The sequence below is a fragment of the Salmo salar genome, chromosome 13 (genome assembly GCF_965601325.2).
Source record: "Salmo salar chromosome 13, fSalSal1, whole genome shotgun sequence".
NCBI classification, from domain to species: Eukaryota; Metazoa; Chordata; class Actinopteri; order Salmoniformes; family Salmonidae; genus Salmo; species Salmo salar.
The window spans coordinates 44,713,153-44,733,747 of record NC_138303.1 but is presented as its reverse complement, the minus strand read 5'-3'; the positions used below and the strand labels follow the sequence as shown (position 1 = coordinate 44,733,747).

The following is a 20,595-nucleotide window of genomic DNA, read 5'->3' as shown; positions in this document are numbered from 1 at the left end:
CGTTGTAACAGCAACATCTCGCGAGAACTAATTCACTTACGCGCGCGCTCAGAGGTCTCAACTCGAGTAGGAGGACTGTAAAATGGCGCATTGTTGTTGCAGTCGTACATTTTGAAAGCTAGCTTGCAAGCTAATCGAGTTAGTTAGCCGGGCACACCAACCAATTATGCAACTTTAGCTTATTTTTTATTTTTTAAGTGTTTACAATTTGCTTGCATGTTTCTCGTTTGAGTTCAAAAGCTAGCTAGCATTAGCGACATTAGCTGCTAGCACAACAACACATATTCATTCTTCTGTTTCCGCACAAGAGATCTGATCAAAATGGGTTATTTGAAACTAATAGAGATCGAAAACTTCAAATCTTACAAGGGCAGGCAAATCATCGGGCCCTTTCACAAGTTTACCGCGATTATTGGACCCAATGGATCCGGTAAGTAGTGGCCAATCAACATTGCAAGTAGGCTATCTAGCTAATGCTAACATTACTGTACTGCTAGTCCTAGCTAGATTGCTAGCTAATGCTAGTTTAGCCGGGTTGACTATTTGCATCAATGCATGCATGGGCGGCTGTACTTGTTACTTTGTCGATAACGACAGCATATGAACACTTGCTTTCTATTGAATATTAGCTACATTGTTGTTGTTGTTATAACTGTATCTAGTTAGCCACGGGTCCAAAACCTTTTACTATGATAAACGTTTTCCTCACTGACAAATTAAATTGTATTTGTCACATGCGCCGAATACAACCTTACAGGGAAATGCTTACTTATAAGCCCTTAACCAACAATGCAATTAAGAAAATACCAACAACCAAAAAATTAAGAGATAAGAATAACACATTATTAGAGCGACAGTAAATAACAATAGCGGGGTTATATACAGGGGGTACCGGTACAGAGTCAGTGTGCGGGGGCACCGGTGTCGAGGTAATATGTACATGTAGGTAGAGTTATTAAAGTGACTATGCATAGATAATAACAGAGAGAGGTGTGTGTGTGGGCAGGGGGGGGGGGGCAGCAATGCAAATAGTCTGGGTAGCCATTTAATTAGCTGTTCAGGAGTCTTATGGCTTGGGGGTAGAAGCTATTTAGGAGCCTCTTGGACCTAGACTTTGCGCTCCGGTACCGCTTGCCAGAACAGTCTATGACTAGGGTGGCTGGAGTCTTTGACAATTTTTAGGGCCTTCCTCTGACACTGCCTGGTATAGAGGTCTTGGATGGCAAGAAGCTTGACCCCAGTGATGCACTGGGACGTACGCACTACCCTCTGTAGTGCCTTGCGGTCGGAGGCCAAGCAGTTGCCATACCAGGCAGTGATGCAACCCGTCAGGATGCTCTCGATGGTGCAGCTGTAAAACCTTTTGAAGATCTGAGGACCCATGCCAAATCTTTTCAGTCTCCTGAGGGGGAATAGGTTTTGTCGTGCCCTCGGGTGACTTTGAATGAGACCTTGCAGGTAGTTGATCTAATACACATTAGCTAGATCAACAGTTTAATGTAGTCCCGTGCGCCGATCACGTCAATGTCGATTTAAGGCAGCCCCCGCACCTCTCTGATTCAGAGGGGGTGAGTGCAATCGGAAGACAAATTTCGGTTGAATGCATTCAGTTGTGCAGCTGATTAGGTATCAACCTATCCTGGTCCTAAGTTAGTTTATGTCCTTTTCCAAGTAAACAATATTTGCATGACTTGAGTAGTTCATTCGCTGACGCCATTGATTCCCATTCATATTCTCTCCCTCCCAGGCAAGTCCAACCTCATGGACGCCATCAGCTTTGTGCTGGCTGAGAAGACCAGCAACCTGCGTGTGAAGACTCTGAAGGACCTGATCCATGGAGCTCCCGTGGGGAAGCCAGCAGCCAACAGAGCCTTTGTGAGCATGGTGTACCATGAGGACAGTGGGGAAGAGCGCACCTTCACCAGAATCATCATTGGTATGCCACAGCTTTCTCCACATCCAGATGTGATAAACTGTGTGGCTGTGATGCTTCCCTTAATGTTTGCTTGTCCAATTTGTGGTGTTGGGCAGAGTCTGAAATGGCACTCAAATCCCTACATAGTGCAGTACCTTTGGGTCCTGGTCAAAAGTAGTGCACTATATAGGGAATAGGGTGCCATTTTGGACAGACCCTTGGTTTTCTGATCTTTTGTTGGATTGCCATAACTATCACAAATCTTCTCTGTGTGTCAGGCTCGTCGTCAGAGTACCGTATCAACAGTAAGGTGGTGAATCTGGCAGAGTACAGCGAGGAGCTGGAGAAACTAGGAATCCTCATCAAGGCCAGGAACTTCCTCGTCTTCCAGGTGAGAACTGATTCAAACAGTAACATACACACACGTTAATAGTCGCATGCAAAAAAAATATATATCTACATTTTTCTTTTGCGTAAGTAGACAGATTTTCTTGTTCTTTCTTCATACAAAATGTACATTACATACGCACATGCAAACAATTAGCATATTTGAGCAGAATATGTGTAGAGCTTCCTTAAAAGTGAATCTAATGTTATTTGTCACATGCGCCGAATACAACAGGCCTTACAATGAAATGCTTACTTACAATCCCTTAACCAACAATGCGGTTCAAGAAATAGTTGCTAAAATATTTACTAAATAAACTAAAGTAAAAGAAAAATCAAATAAATCCAAAAGTAATACACGTAACAATAACAAGGCTATGTACAGGGGGTACCGGTACCGAGTGACTGTGTGGGGTTACAGGATAGTCGAGGTAAAGTGACTATGCATAGATAATAAACAGCGAGTAGCAGCAGTGTAAAAATAAAGGGGAGAGGTCAATGTAGATAGTCTGGGTGGCCATTTTGATTAGTTGTTCAGCAGTCTTATGGCTTGGGGGTAGAAGGCGGTGATGCAACCGGTCAGGATGCTCTCGTTGGTGCAGCTGTATAACTTATAGCTGGTAGAAATGAGGTAAAACGGATTGAAGTTTGCCTGCATTAAAGTCCCCAGCCACTAGAAGCGCTGCTTCTGGGTGAACATTTCCTTGTTTGCTTATGGCCTTATACAGCTCGTTGAGTGTTAGTGCCAGCGTCGGTTTGTGGTGGTAAATAGACCGCTACGAATAATATAGATGAGAGCTCTCTTGGTGAGAGAACCCTTGAGACTGTTCGCCCATGGACCTCGCTTACCCCGTGTAACACTGTGTTCGTAACCTCTGACCTCTATGTATTCCCCAATCAGGGTGCAGTGGAGTCAATAGCCATGAAGAACCCTAAGGAGCGTACTGCTCTGTTTGAGGAGATCTCCCGGTCTGGGGAGCTGGCTCAGGAGTACGACCGTAGGAAGAAGGAGATGGTGAAGGCTGAGGAGGACACACAATTTAACTACCACCGCAAGAAGAACATCGCCGCTGAACGCAAAGAGGCCAAGCAGGAGAAAGAGGAGGTATGGAAGACAGCCAGTCTGATAGCATCCTTCTTTTCTCACGAGAGCTCACTCACACTTCCCATCTATAGGTAGAAGGTAATATTGAGACAGATTGATAGACCCCATTACAAAAAACATTATTATTATTATTATTTTTTTTATCCCACAATTTGCAAACCTTTGTAGTTTTCAAGTATCATTCACACCTTCTCCCTACCCCTCTCCAGGCTGAGCGTTACCAGCGTCTGAAGGACGAGGTGGTGAAGGCCCACGTCCAGATGCAGCTGTTCAAGCTGTACCACAACGACGCCGAGATCGACAAGCTGAACCGCGAGCTGTCGCACCGCAACAAGGAGATCGACAAGGACCGCAAGAAGATGGACCACGTGGAGGAGGAACTGAAGGAGAAGAAGAAAGAGCTGGGACGGATGATGAGAGACCAGCAGACAGTGGAGAAAGAGATAAAGTGAGTAGGGAGGGAGGGAGGGAGAAAGAGCTGGGGAGGATTGAGAGACCAGCCGACTGTAGAGGAGGTCAAGTGCGTAGGGAGGGAGCAAGGGGAAATGGGGACAGACTGTGAAGAAGAGCCTAAGAATTGATTTGATAGACCAGGTGGAGTTGTTGCCATTTTGGAAGTTAACGATTTAATATCTTAACCTTTTCCACTCCCTCTTCCTCCTACAGGGAGAAGGATGCTGAACTGAACCAAAAGCGTCCGCAGTACATCAAGGCCAAAGAGAATACCTCCCACAAGATCAAAAAACTGGAGGCAGCCAAGAAGTCCCTCCAGAACGCACAGAAGCTATACAAGAAGAGGAAGGGGGACATGGATGAGTTGGAGAAAGAACAGGGCGCCGTGGAGATGGCCCGGCAGGAGTTCGACGACCGAATGGAGGAGGAGGCCCAGAGCCAGGGACAGGACCTCACACTGGAGGAAAACCAGGTTGGAGCCTATGAACGGTCATGAGGGTGTTCTAAGTTAAATGTGAATGGTCACAGGGAGATAGACGGGGATTCTATGAAAGGTTACAGCGGACTATCAGGCAGCAGTGTTGCCTCAGTGAGGGATGTATGGGAAGGTCGGTGGTTCGTATCCCAGGTTAGCCAGACTTACTATCGCTCAAATATGTAGGTGAATATTTAACACTCACCACCTCCCTCCCACTCCCCAGGTGAAGGCCTACCACCGCCTGAAGGAGGAGGCCAGTAAGCGGGCGGCCACTCTGGCCCAGGAGCTGGAGAAGTTCAACAGAGACCAGAAGGCCGACCAGGACCGGCTTGACCTTGAGGAAAGGAAGAAAGTGGAGACTGAGGTAAAGGATAAGGATGGTACGGAATACAGGGTTGTGCTCGTCGGGGCACGCAATGTAAAAAGGTGACTGACTGAAAGAGAGATTAACGTTATTAGTATGTTACGTCTGCAGGCCAAGATCAAGCAGAAGTTCCGCGAGATAGAGGAGAACCAGAAGCGTATTGAGAAGCTGGAGGACTACATTACCACCAGCAAGCAGTCTCTGGATGAACAGAAGAGAATGGAGGAGGAGCTGACTGAGGAAGTAGAGGGGGCCAAGAAGAGGATCGACGAGATCAACCTGGAACTCAACCAGGTACTGGAACACTATCTGTCATGTCAATCAACCAATCCAAGCTGTTGGTTGATTCTGAAACGCACTGGGAAAGTTAAAACATTTTGTGTTGACATTACATGATAACTGTATCAGAAGAGAGAAAAAAACCGATACATTTTCAGTTTTGCCTGTCTCCTGTGGGGTTTGCTGCTATGTAGATTGGTAGCAAATGGCAAGTCCCAGGACCATGTCATATCAGTCGACATTGCCTGAGGACATTTGACTGACATCTTATCTCTGTTCCCTAGGTGATGGAGCAGCTGGGCGACGCCAGGATTGACAGACAGGAGAACAGCAGGCAGGCACGCAAAGCAGAGATCATGGAGAGCATCAAGAGACTGTATCCCGGATCTGTGGTAAGACTGCGGGCACCTACAGATACAGAGTTTGGGCTGGGGGATGACAGTTGGCATAGGGCAACCACAGAGTATTAGGAGATTCTACGCTGGATCTGTGCTAAAATTACTGGAGGCTGCAGCTAGCATAGTTAGCACACAGTTAGCTGTAAAGGCTAGAGGCTACCAGACAAAGCAGAGATCATGGAGAGCAGCGAACTCTATCCCGGATCTGTGGCAGGACTGGGGACTGGAGGCAGAGTAAGCAATAGGACGACCAAAGAGTAAGCTGTCTATGCTTGTCACTCGGATGCCCTCTTCCTTCTCTGTTTTACTCTCCCCCGCAACTGCTCACTGTTCTTGTGTTCTAGACATGTTTCTTCCCTCAGAATATTGACGTGGCCGTGAAATGTTTTTGACATATTCCAACTCTCTCTCCCTCTTCCCTGCAGTACGGCCGTCTGATCGACCTGTGTCAGCCCACTCAGAAGAAGTTTCAGATCGCCGTGACCAAGGTGCTGGGCAAGAACATGGACGCCATCATCGTGGACTCGGAGAAGACCGGCAGAGACTGCATCCAGTACATCAAGGAGCAGAGAGGAGAGCCGGAGACCTTCCTGCCCCTCGACTATCTGGAGGTACACACTGGGGAAGACTAAGTTTAACGGGACTGGTCACTTACATGGGACTCCACGATGGCATTATGTCCATGTGAACACAGACCTGTATCGGTCCGGTCTATTGGTCTACGGCTCTGTGTTTGTGTCAGTCTTAACTGTCCGTGTCTCTGTGTGTCTCCAGGTGAAGCCTACAGATGAGAAGCTGCGTGAGCTGCGTGGAGCCAAGCTGGTGATCGATGTGATCCGCTACGAGCCGCCTCACATTAAGAAGGCCCTGCAGTACGCCTGTGGTAACGCACTGGTCTGTGAGAACGTAGAGGACGCTCGACGCATCGCCTTTGGAGGACCCTACAGACACAAGGTAGGAGAAAAACCGCACGCACACTGATGCATACACACACACACCATAGTGTTTTCAACAAGCACATGGAGTAGCCAGCCAAATACAAAAAGTAGCCAGCCAGACTTCCCCCGGAAATGAAATTCTCTATTTTGTTGGCCTCTGGTACATTCTAATGCTAGATTGTATTTTCTACCATTAACTATCAGGAAAAAACACTATATATTTCTCCCCCCCGTACTTTTACGGGGTTAGTTTCATCAGCTGTTGTACTATACAGGGTTTCTGTTTACTGGATCCATATGCATTGGGTGCGTAACCTGATTAGGGTGTCCAACTACAGTGCTCAGAATGACAAATCACATTTAGATCATGGTAATTCATCTTCACCAAACATGCAACTTGAGGACGCAACGGCGCGCGTCCTTACCGAATTCCGATGCGCATTTGAAGAAGTTAGAATAACTGTCCACATTTTGCTTTTCCTCAGCCAACAATACAGGCAATGAACCGCAAAATCACTAGTCTGTCAATCTACTGTCCCCCATGGTAGAAAAGTTAACCTATTCTATTGGTCAGCTTTGTCGTTTTGTGCAAGAAAGAACCAGCCTATTCCAACCAAACTCTGGGACACTGGTAGGACGATAGATCCCAAATTCATACAACCAGTAGGCCTAGGCTGCATCATTTTTTTAAAATAAAAAAGCAATGAGGCTGACTCAACGGATCAGAACGTTTAGCTTGGCCCGGCACATGTTTGTACTGTCCCCGGGCCGTCGTTAATGTCGGACCCTGCACGCTAAAGAAAATAAATGGTGTCAGAAAACAATGGACTAAGTCGATTTAGACTCGTCGTTACCACATTATATGGGACATGCAAATTCATGCTCTCGCTCCCCGTGTAAAGAAATTAGACTGCAACCATAGCGCACACACACACACACACACACACACCCACCCACCCAGGTACCGAGAGGCAGGGCAGACGGCAGACTGTCAAACTAGCAGTGTTTCCCTGCCATCGCTCAGTTTGTGACTGACAGGCGCCTATCCTATCAATAGATTGCTAGAAGATGCATATCGTTCATTCTAGCGGGAGAAGGCTCAGCAGACTTTTTTTCCCCCTTTCTGACCAGCAAATTGAAAAGTAGCCTAGTTAATTTAAGTGGAAAAACAAGACGCTAGTAGAAAGCACAGACACAAGGTGCACACACACCTTGAGTGAAAGACGTGCAAATTACTGTCCACCCCTCTCTCCCTTCATCCGTGCACTCCTCTCTTTCCCTTTACCTCCCTCTCCAGACAGTGGCCCTGGACGGTACTCTGTTCCAGAAGTCCGGTGTGATCTCTGGGGGCGCTAGTGATCTGAAGGCTAAGGCCAGGCGCTGGGATGAGAAGGCCGTGGACAAACTCAAGGACAAGAAGGAGAAACTCACTGAGGAACTCAAGGTAAACAGTCACTCTGGCCACTTGGGGTCTTGAGCATCGTCAGCATCATCAGCATCATCATAACATGTTATGGCGTTCAAGGTAAACCAGTCACACATCCCATTGGGATTTGGAGCATCCTACCTCATAACCAATGTTCCCTCTGTTTTTTTTTTCTGGCCATGGGCAGATTTCAGGTCTGCTGATCACAAACTTGAATGTTGACAATTCGGTGTGACGTCTGGCGCGTTTACTGTGAACACTGAGGGTGTACCTGCTTTAAGTTAGTTTTAACACTGGTCAAGTAGGTTACTGTGGCTATTTTATAATAATGTAGGTCTACCAGAGTGGCCTACCATCAAAAACAATAGAGAAATCCATAACCCATCCCATAACATTTTAACATGGAAATAGCTGTTCTATCATTCAGCCTACAGTAGCAGCCAATGTGAAAAAACATGCAGGGCTTGACATTAACCTGTTTACCTGTTTCTGAGCACCTTCAGACAAGGGAGTGACTGAAAAGGTTGTTGTGTTTGTAAGAAACCACTTTACAAAATATACAATGTGTCATTCCCATACCATAATTACAGAGAATCAGACAAATTATGCTACTCGCTGTCTCAGAATACAATACTGCCCCTTTAAGACAAAAAAGCTCTTTACCTGACTCGCTTTTCAAAGATTTCTAGAAATACACATTGTGCTCTTGTAGGAAGCAATCACTCCCCCCTTGCTGACTGATCTATAATTGGGCTAATAACTCACTAACCACTAACAGATATGAACAAATGTGTACACGTGGCTACATGAAGCGCTCGTTTTGATAAAAAAAAAAAAAAAAAAAAAGAAACAAGCACATCTACTCACGACCACTCATGCTGTAAACACAGCCCAGTTCTAAGTGAATGGCACAGATCCATATATGGCAATGGTCTATTTGCATATAGGTTTACTGCAGCTATGATTGGTTATGGCGCACCATGTAGAGTACTGGGCTGAGTCGTGCTTGTCATTGCAATAGAATCCTACTCCGATGCGTTCTGTCTATAACAAAATCTCTTGCATAGTTAGTTTTGCATATTAAGTCTTGCATAATTAGTAAAAAAAAATCTCGCTATGTTGAATTGAAAGTGGATAATATTGTGTTGATTCGATCACAATTCCCACATGAAAGGGAAATGTTAAGAGTTAACTGAACTTCACTCAAGTTTCTTGAGTTTTAATCTCGTGCTTCTCTACGCGGGCTGATATTTAGTAGTCCTGGGGGAGCTTAGAGGGAATATTGCTCATAACATATTACCATACTTATAACATATATTAATATGAAACTTAAGTACCGTAAAACCTATTTTACTTAGCCGTTATCAAGCTGCAGTTGGATAAGCAGCCTAATGTATCTATTAGAATGTTGTCAAGGCTGATAACTGAACACAAGCACTACGATAACAATGATGCTTCTCTGAAAGGAACAGGACTACAATAACAATGGGGCATCTCTCTCTCTCTCTGTGGGTGTAGGAGCAAATGAAGGCTAAGAGGAAGGAGGCAGAGCTGCGCCAGGTTCAGTCTCAGGCCCACGGCCTCCAGATGAGACTCAAATACTCCCAGAGTGACCTGGAACAGACCAAGACCCGACACCTCTCCCTCAACATGCAGGTATGGACGTGTAGCAACACAGTGTCTGTTCGTTTAGCGGTAGCCTTAAACCAAGGGTCTGCAACTTGTGGCTCTGGAGCTGCATGTGGCCTTTTTATGTGATGTGGTGATCTATGGGTCATTTAAAGTCCTCAATAGAGGTTTTTACTGCACAATGTGTGTCAGTAGGGTTTCTAGAACCCCGTAGACACACTGTTGTGATTTCATTGGACTAGCTTGAAGTCCTTTTCCCATCACCTGTAGGAGAAATCCAAGCTGGAGAGTGAGCTGGCTAACTTCGGCCCTCGCATCAACGACATCAAGAGGATCATCCAATCCCGTGAAAAGGAGGTGAATAATTTGAGAGACCGGATGAACGTTGTGGAAGATGAGGTGTTTATCGAGTTCTGTAAGGAGATTGGGGTCAGGAACATCAGAGAGTTCGAGGAGGAGAAGGTGAAGAGACAGAACGAGATCGCCAAGAAACGGTAAGTCACTCACCTCCATTGTGTCAATGTCAAATCAAACTTTATTTGTCACATGCGCCGAATGCAACAAGTGTAGACCTTACCATGAAATGCTTACTTACAAGCCCTTTACCAACAGTGCAGTTCAAGAAGAGTTAAGAAAATATTTGCAAAATAAACTAAAGTAAAAAATAAAAGGTCAACAATAAAATAAGGCTACATATAGAGGGTACCGGTACTGAGTAAATGTGCGGGGGTACAGGTTAGTTGAGGTAATATGTACATGTAGGTAGGGGTACATGTAGGTAGGGGTAAAGTGACTATGCGTAGATAATAAACAGTGGGGGGGGGGGGGGGGGGGTCAATGCAAATAGTACGATTAGCTGTTAAGCCTTTTGGACCTAGACTTGGCGCTCAGGTACCGCTTGCTGTGCAGTAGCGGAGAGAACAGTCTATGACTAGGGTGGCTGGAGTCTTTGGTAATTTTTAAGGCCTCTTTCTGACACCACCTGGTATAGAGGTACTGGATGGCAGGAATCTTGGCCCCAGTGATTTACTGGGCCGCACGCACTACACTATGTAGCGCCTTGCGGTCGGAAGCCGAGCAGTTGCCATACCAGGCGGTGACGCAACCAGTCAGGATGCTTTTGATGGTGCAGCTGTAGAACTTTTTGAGGATATGAGGACACATGCCAAATCTTTTCAGTCTCCTGAGGGGGAATAGGCATTGTGAATGTGAACCTGTTTCTGTGCGCTGTAGTCAGCCATTTTGTCTGTCTCTTAGGCTTTTCCTCAATTCATCTTCCTTTGATTCCTAACATCCTCTCACCTGTTTCTTAAAACGCAAAGGTCTGAGGGGAGGGACCTTGAGAGGGACACGGTTTCTTTGAGTGTGTTAACCTAACGGCATCCATTTTGTGTCTGTGTGACCTTTAGGCTGGAGTTTGAAACCCAGAAGACTCGTCTGGGCATCCAGCTGGACTATGAGAAAAACCAGCTGAAAGAGGACAAGGAGAAGGTCATGATGTGGGAGCAGACCGTCAAGAAGGACGAGGCGGAGATAGAGCGACTCAAGAAGGTAAAGAGAGATTAACATAAACGGCTTCCGAACTAAGTCTTGAAATGTGCAGTTAGTTGCACACTCCCACTCATGGATTTAACAATGGCGGAAACTCCGTCCAACCACCCGTCCACCAATCCGAAGCTTTTATATCCATGACGAGGAGTGTGCACGCCTCGGGTGAAGGGAGGAGACTCGGCACGTAGTCTAAATTCTTAGACCAATGGCGTTAATCAAATGTGTACTCTCTTTGTTAGGTGAGATTGGATGTTTTTGACCTTTTTTTTTCCTCCCTGTGTCTCTTTCCCAGGAGGAGCACCGCCACATGAAGATCATCGACGAGACCATGGCCCAGCTGCAGGACCTGAAGAACCAGCACCTCACCAAGAAGTCCGAGGTCAACGACAAGAACCACAACATGGAGGAGATACGCAAGAAACTGGGAGGCGCCAACAAGTGAGTCTCAAACCATCGACGCGTGCGCGCACACAAACTCTCATCCTCTTTTTCTGCCCATTTCTGAAAGGCACATATTTCTTACTTACTACATTATTCTTGTATGTGATACAAAAAAAATAAAAATAACCGTTTGCTTTTTTGTTTGTGTTCAACAATTGTGTGTTTGTGTTTACCTTAGGGAGCTAACCCGGAAAGATGGTTACTAGTATTGTAGCGTTGCAGTTTGCGGCGGTATTGTTTGACCGATGCGTGTTAATCCCTCAGGGAGCTGACCCAGCTGCAGAAGGAAGTGACGGCCATCGAGACCAAGCTGGAGCAGAAACGCAGCGATCGCCACAACCTGCTGCAGGCCTGTAAGATGCAGGACATCAGACTGCCGCTACGCTCTGGGACCATGGACGACATCGGCCAGGGAGAGGTACTTAACACTCTTTCTCTCCCACTCTGTTTGTCCAGCTTTCTACCTTTTTTCTCTCTCCCTCTCTCTGACATTCTCCCTCTCTCTGACATGCTCGCTCTCTCCACGGGGAACATATGTTTACATTGCCAAAGCAAGTGAAATAGATAATCAACAATAAAAACATTACACTCACAAAAAAAATAAAGACATTTCAAATGTCATATTATGTTCAAGTAGTTAAAGTACAAAAGGGAAAATAAATGGGTTGTATTTACAAGGGTGTTCTTCACTGGTTGCCCTTTTCTTGTGACAACAGGTCACAGATCTTGCTGCTGATATGGGAGTTTATCAAAATTGGGTTTGTTTCATTCTTTGTGGGTCTGTGTAATCTGAGGGAAATATGTGTCTCTATGGTCAAACATTTGGCAGGAGGTTAGGAAGTGCAGCTCAGTTTCCACCTCCTTTTGTAGGCGGTGTGCACATAACCTAAGGTGGCCTTCCCCTATAAAAAGGCAATGATCACTGAGTCTGTACATCGTCAAAGCTTTCCTTAAGTTTGGGTCAGTCTACAGTGGTCTGTTTAGGGCTAAATAGCATTCTAGTTTGCTCTTATTTATATATGTGTTAAGTAATTCTCTTTTTGTTTCTCTCTGTGTGTAGGGGAGCTCCCAGCAGGAGGAGTCCAGCAGCAGTCAGAGAACGTCCAGTACTGTCCTGGCTAAAGAGGCTCTCATAGAGATTGATTACAGCATCCTGTCTGAAGACCTCAAGGTAAGAAATCCACCCGTGCATACTGCATACTAAGGCTATGTCTGGGATTTGTCCAAGTGCATACTTTGGGAGACGTGTGCAGAATTGGGACGCAGTTCATCTCCCCATCGACTGTGGGGGGACTGTACGTGTAAATTGTCTATTTCAGCCATGATTCAATACCCAGCGATTGTTTTTTTTTTTTTTTTTGGCGTGAGTTTGAAATGTAGCGTGAGTCTGAGGATATGAGTCGCCTAACATATTTGTCTGCTGTTTCTCAGGACGCGCTGGCGGAGGATGAGATCAAGGCAGAGATGCACACGCTGCAGCAACGTCTCAACGAGCAGCAGTCCATACTACAGAGGATCAGCGCCCCCAACATGAAGGCCATGGAGAAACTAGAGTCTGTCAGGGACAAGTTCCAGGAGACCAGCGACGGTACGGAGGAGAGATGAATGAGTCTGAAGACATGGACTAACTTACATTCGCCAAGAGAGATGGTATCAAATGTTACCGAAACAGGAAAGAATGCATCTTCCTTTGCGTAATGTGTTCGTGATGCTCTATTGTGTATTCCAGAGTTTGAGGCGGCCCGTAAGCGAGCCAAGAAGGCCAAGCAGGCGTTTGAGCAGATCAAGAAGGAGAGGTTTGACCGCTTCAACGCCTGTTTTGAGGCTGTATCCACCAACATCGATGAGATCTACAAAGCCCTGTCACGCAACAGCTCTGCCCAGGTACTGTCCCTCAGCAATACTCCATAGTAGTACTGTACCATGCACAAACAGTCTGAACCGTGTTCCACCAAGTAAAACCAGCTACAAACTGTATTATGTGGTATTTGCATTAACATAGGGGTCATTCCATATGAAGTCAATGGTCTGTTTGACTGCACCCCTTTCGATTTGAACAAAGCTTTTGTCTGTGTGTTGATGGTGTGTTCCTTCATCCCAGGCCTTCCTTGGGCCGGAGAACCCCGAGGAGCCTTACCTGGATGGGATCAACTATAACTGTGTTGCCCCTGGTAAGCGGTTCAGACCCATGGACAACCTCTCTGGAGGGGAGAAGACTGTAGCCGCCCTGGCTCTGCTGTTCGCCATACACAGCTACAAGCCCGCCCCATTCTTCGTCCTGGATGAGATTGATGCTGCGCTGGACAACACCAACATTGGCAAGGTCTGTGTCTAAAACCCTGCTGCATGAACTATCGTTATTAATGGCATGAAATACCCATATGTGTTTACGATGTCATTGTCCTGAAATCTCACTATAACCACTATCAGTCTAAAATGGCACCCTATTCTTGATGTAAGTGCACTAATTAAAGTAGTGCACTATATATTGTAGGGATAGGTTGGAGATGTCTAATGTGTTGTCGATCCATGTTATCCAGATGACTAACGACATCACTCCTTGTTATGTCATGACCATGCTGTTATGTCTAATACTGTCCATCTATGCAGGTGGCCAACTACATCAAAGACCAGTCAGTGAACACTCAGGCCATAGTGATCTCTCTAAAGGAAGAGTTCTACACCAAGGCTGACTCTCTCATCGGGGTCTATCCAGAGGTACAGACGCAACACAACACAAGATGCAACACAGCTATCCATAAATCCTTGTAATGCTTCGCTTTCACATAAAACATTACTATAAGACTGTCTTGACATTTTTCTCTCACATTTTAGATAATAGAATGAATGTAGCAATGTATGCTAACTGTTTTCTGAGATAAGGGTAAAACTGACAGCGTCACTCCCCCACCCCACAGCAAGGAGATTGCGTCATCAGCAAAGTGCTGACCTTTGACCTGTCTGTGTACCCTGACGCCAACCCCAACCCCAATGAGTAGAACCCCAACAAGCAGGACATCACACAGAGGAGAGGAACAAAACGACAGGCATACCTTTTAACTCATTGGCATTTTGACGTTCTGGTTAACCAACTGAACCAGGGTCATATTCATTAGTTGCAGGCAACCGAAAATGTTTTAGAACATTTTGTAACTGAGAACAGAATTTTTGTGTTTCTTATTATACAAGTCCAACTAGTCCCTACCTGTTTCTGCCTAATGAATATGACCCAAATCGCTCGTGTCTATGGATGGCAAATGTAGCTAATAATGTGTTCTGTAGTGTGTTGGTTGTATCGTGGATCAGACATCCATTGGCTAATAGATGTTGTTTGCTATCATGTTTTTTTTAACTAATTTCTGTATTTTTGGAGTATATTAGGATTAGAAAATGTGTGCTTTTTCTGAATGGAGCGGGAGGGGTGAGACAAGTTACAGCAGCTGAAAGTTGTTATTTCTAGAAAGTTTCCCCTTGAATATAATGTGCATTTATACAATTGAATCTTTTAATTCGGTTGTTAATTTGGAACCATATGAGTATTGTATTTCAGGACAAGGTTATATGAGGCTTTAGAACATTTTTAGAATGATTTATATGAGGCTTAGAAAAAAATTGTAAAATTATTTGGAAATCATGCCTTGTTGACAATTTGTGTGTTTGTATCAGGCTTTGTCCCTCAAACGGTAGAAACCTGCTGACAATGATAATGTATTACATGTAACCATTATGCTTTTCTTTTTCTATTTTTTTTTGGTCTCATAAATGTTTTCTACTAATCTCTTTCCCTTTCTTCAAATTCTTGCTTTCTGTTATTTCACTGGTCTATGTAATGGAAGTATCTGAAATTCTCCTATTTTCTCTTTTGTGTTCAGCCGGTTTTTTTGTTGTGTTTTTTTTGTTTTTCACTTATTGTGCTACTTGTTTGTCTGAATTGTGTCAGGATTGGAAGACCCGTAGGTCCCATTAGGTGGCCACTTCATTCCCAGTCAGATGTCATCTGAGCATTTGAAATCCCCACGTCTAACTAGCCTGTATCCAAACAGAATTTTCTGCTTGTTTCACTTTCTTCAAGATGTGGCTCAATGTCAGCAATGGCTACGGTTATTATTTCTCTACCTTTTGGCAAGATCAAGTCAGTAATGGCCACAGTTGGTTTCACCAACAGGAATGACACATAAGAAGACATCTTTGTACACCGGACAACCATAAAGTAAAACGGCCTATAGGAAATACCATCGCGGTGTTGGATATGGAGAAACTGTGGAGTTTGATGAAGTTGAAGGGGAGACGTGAGACAAGTAGGACCTTATGGCCTAAATAAAGTTTTCGTTACCATGCGTGAATGGTGCAACCCTAAAATATACGTGAATTGAAACGAAACAATTCAGTTTAGATCGAGGCTACCAAGCCACCTTTTAGTTTTACCAGACAGGCTCTGAGCCTTTCCCCAAATTCCCTGGTGTCCCAGAAAACCCTGTTGGAAGATACCTGGAATCAGGAGGGAACATTCAGGAATCCTCCAACCGGGAATTTGAGGGAAGTTAACAAATCTTTTTTTTTTTTTTTTTTTAAACCCTAACCATGACCTAATTACTAAAAGGTAAATCACAACTGTTTATCTTATTGGATATAAACTGTGATGAGATCATGAAACTCCATTAGGAATATCCATCTAATTTGACCAGCTTGTTAGATTTCCTGCTTCCTCTGAAGAGGGGAACAACTGGTGAACATGACTTTCTAATACTAGAGTGATGAAAAGCAATTCTTTGTTGGTAATATTATGTTAGGTGCATGTTCTTATCCAATCTTTATGAATTGTATCACTAAAGCCAGGGTAAATTTATGAAGGTGAGGAAGGTTTATAAGTTTAGCCCTATTGACTTGGGGATGGAGTCTGCTTTAAAAGTATCCCCCTGCCTCTTTTTTAAATCTGTCCAGGGCCAATGGGAAATGTAATTATCCATTTTAAGGGTCAGTTTTGCATAAGACATGTTTATTCCATTGACATTGTATTGATTCTTTATAGTTAATAAAATATACTATTTGAACTTGTATTCTAATTGTGTATTTCTGGTAGAAGTAGGTTGAACTCTTTCATAACTTTAGGTTTAGTGTTCAGTACCTGTGTTTTGTAGATATCTGCCTATATTTGTACAATTTGTGTTTTTATAACTTTTATTCATCCCGTGAGTATGTATATGTGTTTTGCTGAAGGACTTTCCGGTCCATAAGGGTGAACGGAGTGTATGTATGCTTTGACATGTCAAAGTATTGCCTCAGTTTTCTCCCAGCACTAGTATAAAGGAGCGATTATTCAAATTTGACAAGTCTTTCCCTGAGGCTCCCTCTAGAGGCTAACCATTACATTTGTCATATCACGTTTTTCAGCACCATTTGAGCAAACTCACCTGTTACACTGTAAACAGCCAGCCATGTCTCAGCCATTCTCATGGTACTTATTCCTTTTGTACATTTTATTTTTGCAGATAACCAGTGCTTGACTTGGGAAGGAGTTCACCAGAGCTGAGTACTGGCATCTCAAATGTTCTACTGCTTGAGCTCCTGTTCCTCTTATAGAATATTAGCTCAAAAGTATTGTGGGGTTCCTGCACCTAAATATAAACAGTACTGGCACCTATTTCAGTCCAAGTCAAGCACTGCACATTACAAAAAAATCAAGTAAACCAAAGTAATGGATGTTTTATTTGTTTTGCCATTGTAAGCTCCATCTGACTGACATGAAGAAAAAAAAACATTTTGTTGAAAGGCACATATTAGAAGATGGGTATACTTGTGTAAACTTGTTATAGCAGGGTTAGAAGCTGTCCCACCCACTACTTAAAGTCTGATTTACGCAGCATTATCTTTTTAAAGACAAAATGGTTACTAAGGCAGAAATGGCCAACAAGAGGATGATGAAGTGAAAAATAACTCCTTTAAGACAACTTAAAAATGACCTGGGGTGAATCTCAAAGGTATTTTCCTTGATTCGGTCTTTCTTTGCATCCTCAAAACATCAGATCTTCTCCAATGCTCTCCTTGCTTACAACTTACATTTTCAGGAGAAGGTGAGGAAAGAGCTCACAAGGAATTAAGCAAAATACTTTTGAGATCCTTCCCCAGACAAAAAATGTGCAAAGTTGTTTTGTACAAAACCAGTTAATCCCCTATGTGGGCCTTCATGCTAACTCCACCATACACCAGGTATGCTGATATGACTAACAACTCTTGCATTAATCAAATCTAACTTCAGCATTACTTAAAATCCTGAATCGCCTTTATTACATTTTTTTTCTTACTTTCAACCTCCGGTCATTAATACATATGAATCTCATTTAACAAAATCTCTGGTTTATATTAAATACTCATATCTTCATGAACTACAATGTGATCTGTTAGATAAGTGCTAAATACTAGTAGGGAAGAGTGTGGTAAGTTGAGCCTCCCTTGTTTCTAGGAAACACCAAACAAAATGTATAATTTGACCAAATATTTAGGAAAATGTCATTTTATGGAGTCTGTGAAGGAAGAAACCACATGTAAAAAGTGGTAAGCAAGTTGGGACCAAAAAATGGAATTTTCAACAAGTCAAATGAATTTGAGGTTTCATGATGCTTGTATCTAAACCAAAATGTTTGTCTTGGGGTAAGTGAGCATGTGTTTTCTTCCCGAGCATAATGCAAAGCATTATCATTGGGATATGTTAAAAAGAAAGTACAAAGTGGTTGTTAGGCGTTAAGCTTGGGGTAAAATTTGATTAAAAGACAAACAGTGATTGTCATTGTGTTTGGAAATAAAGATAGACATGGTTTTAAATAGGTAGTGGTAATATTTCATTCAGTACAGAAATGTGTTGGTGGCTTAACCTGGGGTAAGTTGTGCCAAGAGACCACTTGTTTTTGGAACAAACTATGTTTTCAAAACTAATTTTGACATGAATTCTGATTATTTCAGGGGATGCGCAGCATCCTGAAATATATGTAGATACCTTTTGTTAGAAATAATATATTTCCCTTTACAGAGTGATGCTGAATGAAACATTTGCTCCACTTACCCCACTCTCCCCTATACACCTATTTCAGTGAGTATTCAAACATTGATAAAACAATAATAACTAATAAATTAAAAGTACAAAGAAATGTCCAACACATTTAAAATAAAAGAAAAGAAACTTCCTCTTAAAAAAGTGCCCAAACCCACAGTGGGAGGAGGTTGAGCAAAGGAAACTGTGTTTTACAAGTCTCGATTAAATGAAGACAAGTGTAAATAAAGTAAAAAGATGGCAAGTCCTCCCTTTAACAATATAAATGAAGAACGTTGCCTTTATGAACACAAACAGTGAGGCTCATAGAGATAGACTCATCTTTGTGTCTGTGACAGTAGTGCTATTGAGGCTATCTCCATTTTAAAGTAGTTCATGTTCTTCAGTGACTGATTGCTCCAAACTCATGGGAGTCCCCACCCAGTTAACCACTATAAAATGGTGGAAGCCCTCAATAGCACTGTCCATGCTAAAAACGGGTGATATCCATGCAGAGTCCTCTATCTCTATGGTGAGGCTTCATCAAAACTATTTGATGTATCACAACCATTGTGTCAAATGTGTTGTGCATCAGGTGTACAACCTGAGTGTGTACTAAGCCTTTCCTTGCATCCTGGATGTTTTAACAGGAGAGACTATTTTCAAAAGATTGAACTAAACCGTTCAAACGCAACAGTTGCAGTTGTCCCAGATACATAGAAACTCACTGAAACGCACTCACAGGTGATCCAAAATGGCATCCTTTCTTTCTCACCTCCTTTTTTCCCCTTCAGCCCTTGCCGGGACACCCCTGTCTCCACTCACAGACTTTTGCTGCATTCAAAACAACTGGTAACTCAGAAATCTCAGACTTCAGCACCTTCAAGACAACTGGGAAAAAAAGTGCTCCGACAGGGAGTCCAACTCGGAATTCCAAGTCGGAAACTCAGGCATCTTTCTAGAGCTCTGACTTTCCGACCTGAAGATCACTGACGTCATGATTTTACTTCGTTTTTTTCCAGAGTTCCCATTTGTCTTGAAAGCACCATCTGTCACCAGGCACACAATACGTGTACAAGTTGCGTGTGTGCGCATGTTGACGTTTATTGTCATGTGTCTTGTCCTGGAGGCAGAATGGAGCGATTTCCCCTTAGATAGGCCAGCTGCAAAGTCAAAATGGGCTTTTTTGGTCTTAATTTAAGGTTAGGGTTAAGTTTAAAAAGAGATTTTTTTAATGCTCGCTAGTGACCAGTGCAGCGCTGCCTCCAGAACAAGATTCATGACAAAAAATGCTATCCTGCAGTGTGTACAGGGCCTTAGTTAGGGTTTTAGTAAGAAACACAGCAGACGGGACATAGTTGTTCTGTCTAACCACTCTATGGAATAGATTATTATGTCAACAAACAGTATAACAAAGAAAGAGGTTCATGAACCTGTGCACTCTGTGATAAGTTCTTTTTTAATTTGTTGAAATAAATATGGCGGAACTGAGAAGATTAAAATGTATTACTGTAGCAGAATATTCCTTTTCCTTTGTCGGTTAGTTTTCCATAAGAATCATGAATCTGATTCAAGAATTGAATCAGAATTGACAAGAATCAACCACAGTGGAATAACATGTTAAAACCTGAACAGCCAACCAGCGAGAGATTAGTTTATCGGCCATGAACCCTAGTTAGAGGGCCTATTTTCTCCAGTCTCCATTGGAAACTATGGTTAGTGGATTGATCTCATCTCCATGGCAACCAATCAGGATTTGTTAATGCTGGGAGTGTGTGATGTCACCAACTACAACACAGCCTTGTCAAGTCAAGAGTCATATCATGTCACAAGATAATGCCACTGTCATCATGGGCACTCCGATGACAGACTCTCTACACTTTGGTGTCTGCCTCTTCCACCTTCAGGTGTTGTTTAAAGGGTGGGAAGGGGCGCTTCTTTCTCTGCTCCTGGGGTTTCGGTTTCAGTTCTGAAGACCTAGAGGGCCGGTCGGGTGCGGAAGGGGGCACAGGGATTGGGCTCTTCTTCCTCGTGGCGGAGGTTGCGCGGCCACTGCGCCCGTTGAGGAGGCCCAGGGCCACGTCTTCAAAGTGGGACATGGGCATGCGCATCGCCTCAGCCATTTCATTACGAGTCACCGCCACAAACGAATCGTCATTGGCCAGGTCGCCAAGACCACCAACCACTAAGACCTGACGGAGGACATG

At 43.8% G+C, this 20,595-nt stretch overlaps 2 protein-coding genes across 4 annotated transcripts in view; one reads left to right on the top strand and one right to left on the bottom strand.

Moving 5' to 3' along the window:
* The first annotated feature begins 47 nt into the window (after window positions 1-47).
* smc1a (structural maintenance of chromosomes 1A) lies at window positions 48-16,415 on the top strand. The gene is made up of 23 exons (XM_014135833.3): window positions 48-430; window positions 1,748-1,936; window positions 2,194-2,306; window positions 3,204-3,407; window positions 3,617-3,855; window positions 4,074-4,332; window positions 4,562-4,702; window positions 4,814-4,996; window positions 5,266-5,373; window positions 5,805-5,990; window positions 6,154-6,333; window positions 7,615-7,761; window positions 9,262-9,399; window positions 9,643-9,866; window positions 10,782-10,923; window positions 11,216-11,361; window positions 11,629-11,782; window positions 12,425-12,535; window positions 12,796-12,952; window positions 13,094-13,248; window positions 13,466-13,687; window positions 13,975-14,082; window positions 14,283-16,415. The coding sequence occupies exons 1-23, from the start codon at window positions 322-324 to the stop codon at window positions 14,361-14,363; spliced, it is 3,696 nt and encodes a 1,231-aa protein (XP_013991308.1). The 5' UTR covers window positions 48-321; the 3' UTR covers window positions 14,364-16,415.
* Window positions 16,416-17,052: 637 nt separating this feature from the next.
* Window positions 17,053-20,595, bottom strand: part of LOC106567031 (dihydropyridine-sensitive L-type skeletal muscle calcium channel subunit alpha-1) — a 48,573-nt gene continuing 45,030 nt past the window's right edge. For all 3 annotated transcript variants that reach the window (XM_014135835.3, XM_014135836.3, XM_014135837.3), the window contains one exon: window positions 17,053-20,580. In XM_014135835.3, the coding sequence (XP_013991310.3) occupies window positions 20,263-20,580 (318 nt within the window). In that variant the 3' untranslated portion in view covers window positions 17,053-20,262. The remainder of the gene's footprint in view (window positions 20,581-20,595) is intronic.